This window comes from Dendrobium catenatum, unplaced genomic scaffold (genome assembly GCF_001605985.2).
Source record: "Dendrobium catenatum unplaced genomic scaffold, ASM160598v2 fragScaff_scaffold_185, whole genome shotgun sequence".
In the NCBI taxonomy this organism is placed as follows: Eukaryota; Viridiplantae; Streptophyta; class Magnoliopsida; order Asparagales; family Orchidaceae; genus Dendrobium; species Dendrobium catenatum.
In genome coordinates this window covers 775,130-780,592 of record NW_021318647.1, presented here as the reverse complement: position 1 = coordinate 780,592, position 5,463 = coordinate 775,130, and the positions used below count along the sequence as shown (strand labels likewise).

Here is a 5,463-nt window from a genome sequence, read left to right as displayed (position 1 = left end):
AAGACTGAGTTTTTCAATGCATGTCATATTGTATAATGTCATTATCATCTATAAGGTCAGCCTTTTTTGTCTCTACGATTAGGGATGATTTTCCAAATGTTCGGTTATTTTTCTGATCATACGTACAAAATTGCATTTTGTCTATACGATCATGTTGTTAGTTTCTTATATGGACAAAACAAACCATCATAATATGATCTTTAATATTTTGATCATCCCAAATGATTAGGTGTTTATCTGTATGATCATATAGTCAAAAGCCTATACAAAATGATTCCTCGTGAATGGCATTTTATGAAAATTCATTTCATTTTGGTCATTTTTATTCTTATATAAGAAATATTTTTTGGCCCCTACGATTTCAAAATCATACATACGATCTCAATTTTATACTGTAAGATAGATCATTTTTGTTTAAATTGAAAGGTCTTGGATAAGTTTTTTCTACATATTCTCATTTCTTTCCAAACCTTCTCAAGTCTAAACTTTAGGAATGGCCAACAGTAGCAAATGGCCTCTCACTTCTAAGGGATCATCCTCTCAATATGGTAGAGATGACAACTTCCTCTCTAAGGAAAATGAGGGACCTTTTGATCGGTATGTTGCAGCCAAAATAACCCCTTCTCGACACATCATTCAAAGTGAAATCAACTTCTCTGTTATGCTACTTCTTGCCTCAACCTAGTTTTCTTTTATCCTCACCTTGATTTATACGTTCCATGGAGAAACTGTTTAAACTTTTCTTACAAATATGAAGGTAAACCAAGATCACATAAGGATTACCTCTTATGTATATAAGCAGTGTCTTGAAATAACTAAGGAAGATCTAGGCAACTTCCTTAATGTTAGAATCCAAGGAGTTAGAGCACACAACTGAACCTCTAGAGTAGACTTTTATTGCTCAGAGATAAGCCAGACTCTTAGAGTTGTTGCACAAGTAAGTCATTATCTCATATATACACTCTTAATCACAATGTTAGGATTATCTAGCATGTCTTGAGAACCTCTATCATTCCCAAAGCTGGTGATCATATAAATTGGACTCATCTTTTGTCCACTATAACATACATGATAATGATAAAACTCCTTTTGGTAGAGCCTAACCTATCATGGACTAAATTTACAAACTTTATGATATTAGACTTCCTCACAATAGGAGAAAAAAAAATATGGCCTTAGAATACTTAGTTGCCTATATTTTAGAGAAAAGGTACAACCTAATCCATTTTGATCCACCCAATGAACTTCCTATTTTCTTTATAAATGCATCTTTTCAGGCACTTTTTGGTCAGAATCAAAGTTTTAAGGAAGAATATTATGAGGGAGAAGGAGGAGCCCAGTTACAACACCTGCACCTATACCTGGACCCGACAAAAATTTCTATTAAGAAATGGTTCAAAGTTTTAATAGATTGGAAAATCCATTTTATCAATGCTTTGATCAAATTGAGAATCACTTGAACCAATAGGATACTATGTACAACGAGGACATGGATCCGAGGGCAATTTGACTTGGTAAATACTAATGCATATATGATTAGAAGTTACTTTATAATGTTCAACTCTCAACCACCTCCAAACTAAGGTCCCTCTAGTTTTTAGTTGTACTTCTATCGTGTTCCTACTGATGAAACTTTGTGTACTAGTTCTTGAGATGTTTTTTTTTTTTGTTGTGATTTCATGTGTTTCTTCATCTTGTATTGGTGATATGTGTTTTGAATGAAATGATGTATTATTGATTTGATATATATATTGCAATTACTCTTCTTAAAATGTTTATGTTTTTGAAGACAAATCATTTATGGTTGATCTTTATAATGCAATTTTAAATTATTTTGCTCTACAAATTAATTTCCTTGCAAAATTTAATCTTTCAAACTTTAAACTAAAATTATTACTCGATATAGATCAGGAGATCAATTTTATTCTTTTATATACATGCATTACTTAGCTAAAATTACTGCAAAATAGACATCTTATTTTTTTATTTCTTTTTCTATGCGTTTATTTTTATTAATTATTGGAATTTGAATTAAGATTTATTGATATTGTAAAGACCAAAAAACTAAAAAAGATGTACAATGCATGCCAAATTTGAAAAGATGTACAATGTTCATCAAAGTGAAAAGAGGCACAAAATTTGCCCAAATAGAAAATATGCATAAAGTGTGCGATAAACAATTAAAATTCATATTATTCTTTCCATTATCATTATATTTCTTATACAAATTCATATAATCAAAAATAATCTTCACTATTGAATTATAAACTAATTATTCTTTATTTCATTATTTTTGCAATAATTCTTTTTATTTAATTTCCCTAGAATAAATAATGAACCTGGTTGACTTTTCTTATCTAAGTTCGTGTTTGATTTAAATTTTGAATTTTTCTTATTAGTATTAAGAAGTTACTGTTGTATTTGCAATTAGATTGAAATCTTCTTTTTCATCAACTACTTTGATTTACCCATAGAAACTTTTCATTTCGAGATTTACTTCTCTTTTTGTTGTTATCAAAAGGAGGCGTCATTAGTTATTTTTTGATGTTTAGATTACTTTATGCATTGGTTATTTAATGTATTTTTTTTGACATACGTATTTGTGAATGTTTAGTTTGTTCAAGTTATCATGTTATTTTTCTTGTGTGTTATGTGTACAAGTTTGTTCTTATTATTTTTGTTTAAGTTTTTTTTAGGGTTTTTTTTATTTTCATTCGAACCCCTTTTTTTATATTGTTCATTCATTTATGGGGAGCATAGGAGAAAAATGACCTTCAGTGTTAACTCAAACAATAATATTTTGTCCATCATAAAAAAGGGGAGATTATTGCTTTGTTTTCAAAACTAAGTTTTTATATCATGCATGTATTTGATGTACCAAAATATTATTGTGTTGATTACTATTTCTCCTAACACATAATGTAAAAATCTTGTTCGTATTGTTCATGTGTATTAATGTTTCATGGATTTTATACTCCATACTATTGAAGACTTTAAGATACATTAGATTATGGTTTCTTGTAATTAAAGTATATACTTTTTTCTATTTTTCTTGAGTCTGAGAGAGTGTGATTGAAATGGGGTAGCCGTGCACAAAGACACTAGCAGAGTGAGTTAAAACTTGTATTTTTAAAACTAATTGTAATGTATGATTCTTGAATCATATTGGACGATTTAACATAAGTGTTTCTCCATAAAGAAGTTAATAAAATCATGCTACGGAAATTTTTTTGTGCAGTTCATAATCTACAAAGTTTAATTCGTACGGACTATGTCAAGAGTATGAAATATATACATACTAGTTCGTCTTGAATGAAATCGCCATTTTTTAAACCAAATGTACTATACTAAATTACTTTTGTATAGATGACATCCAAAGTATGAAATGGGTGCGTATCAATTCGTCTCATGCAAACAGGTAAATTTTGTGAACTTTTCGTACTGTAAAAAATTAGTTTCATATAAATGATATCCAAAGTATGAAATGGGCTCATCCATGTTTATACCATATGAAGCATGATTTGATTTAACTAGTTCATATTGTATGATGTAAGGTTCATACAGACGATGACCAAAGTATGAAATGGGTTTGTGCATTATCATATTAAATGAACCTGTTCATTTTTTGAACTGTTCATACATTAAAATATCAATTCGTACATATGACTGTCATAGAATGAAATTAGTTTGAACAGGATCATATAAAGATTTTTGAACTATTCATACATACAAAGAATGATCATAATATGCGATACAAGTATATCCAACTTGAAATTTTTAGTTTTCTGGATAGTTTTTCTTGTCCTTTCTTTATAAGGGTCCTAAAACTGACTATTGAATAGACTTCTGTGGTGTGAAACTCTTTGGAGCTTGTTGGATAAATGTATGTTGAGTTCTAATCCTTCTATCATTGGGGGAGATTTTAATTTTGTGCTTAATAGAGATGAGAAACGAGGTGGTAAAAGATTCCTTTTTACCAAAGGACCTAGAGATACGAAGGGTTTTATGACTTGTTGTGACTTTCATGATGTGGGGATTATTGGTACAAGGTATACATGGTGTAATAATAAGGAAGGGACATCTAGGATTTGGGAGAGGCTAGACAGATGTCTGTTGAATTTTACTACTCCGAAATTGCTTTCTTCGGCTGCTACTAGGCATCTTGCTAGGGTGGCTTCGGATCATAGTCCTATTACCTTCAAGGTCAATGATAAGGAGTGTGTAAAGTCTAAAATCATTAGATTTGAAGATACTTGGAGGATGTATCCAGCGGATAGAAGCATTGTTTATCACTCTTAGATGAAGAATGACTTTGGGGAGGAAGGTATGGTTCTACAAAGGAAGATTAACAGAACATTAGAAGCTCTTTTCTTTTGGAGTAAAAGCAAATGCAAAGATCTAAATGAACTTAAAGTTCAGCTGAAGATAGAAATTCTGGAACTTCAATCTAAAGAAGCTATGGGGAATGATTGGCCAGCTCAAGACCTGATTTTACTTAGAAGCAAAATTCATGAACTTAATGTATCCTTGAAGAGGTTATCTACATGGTGGAATCAAAGAGCTAAAGCTTGGTGGCTTGAGGAAGGTGACTATAATTCAAGTTGTTTCATAACTTTGCAACGGCTAGAAGGAATGGTAATAGAGTTAACCAAATTAAAGATGCTTACAATATGATGCAAATTGAAGAAGAGGAAATTGAAAAGGTTTTTATTCAACATTTTGAATGAAAATGGAAGAATAGAAGCTGTCAACTCTCAGGTTGGCTCAAAATTTTGGATAACCAGAAGTTGAATGATGAGGATATCCAGGTTCTTAGCTCAAATTTCTTGGTGATGGAGCTTAAGAAATCAGTCTTCCAGCAAGGGAACAATCGTTCCGCAAGTATGGATGGTCTTACTTCCTCTTTCTATAAATACTATTGGGATATAGTTTGGAAAGATTTATGGAATGCTGTTAATAGTTTTTTTACTAATGGTTGTATGAGGAAAGAGTGGAAAGACACTTTAATTGTTTTGATTGCAAACGTAAATAATCCATTGTTTCCTTCCAATTACCGTCCTATTAGCTATGCCAGATGAATTACAAGGTTGTAGCTACTATGCTAGTTAATAGACTGAAGATGTGTATGCCCAAGATGATTACTGAGGAACAAATGGCCTTTATTCCTGGGAGATCTATATTTGAGCACTGTCTCTTGGCCCAGGAGATTTTACACAAGTTCAAAGTTTCTAGAAATAGGAAGGGGATGATTGCTCTGAAGCTTGATATGGAGCAAGCTTATGATAGCATGGGATGGCCTACCCTTGATCACGTCCTCAAATGGTATGGTTTCCCTTATGGTTATGCTAATCTTATTATGGAATGCATTATTGATGTGAGGTTCTCTATTATCATAAATGGGAGGAATTCTAAATGGATTATGCCTCATAGTGGCTTTCGTCAAGGGTGTCCTTTATCCCCTTA

The 5,463-nt window shown here is 31.5% G+C and overlaps 1 protein-coding gene across 1 annotated transcript; it reads left to right on the top strand.

The window, feature by feature from the left end:
* The first annotated feature begins 4,299 nt into the window (after positions 1 to 4,299).
* Positions 4,300 to 5,078, top strand: LOC110099458. Its single transcript, XM_020826608.1, has 2 exons — positions 4,300 to 4,635; positions 4,737 to 5,078. Exons 1-2 carry the CDS (start codon positions 4,300 to 4,302, stop codon positions 5,076 to 5,078), a joined length of 678 nt encoding a protein of 225 aa, XP_020682267.1.
* The last annotated feature ends 385 nt before the right edge of the window (positions 5,079 to 5,463 follow it).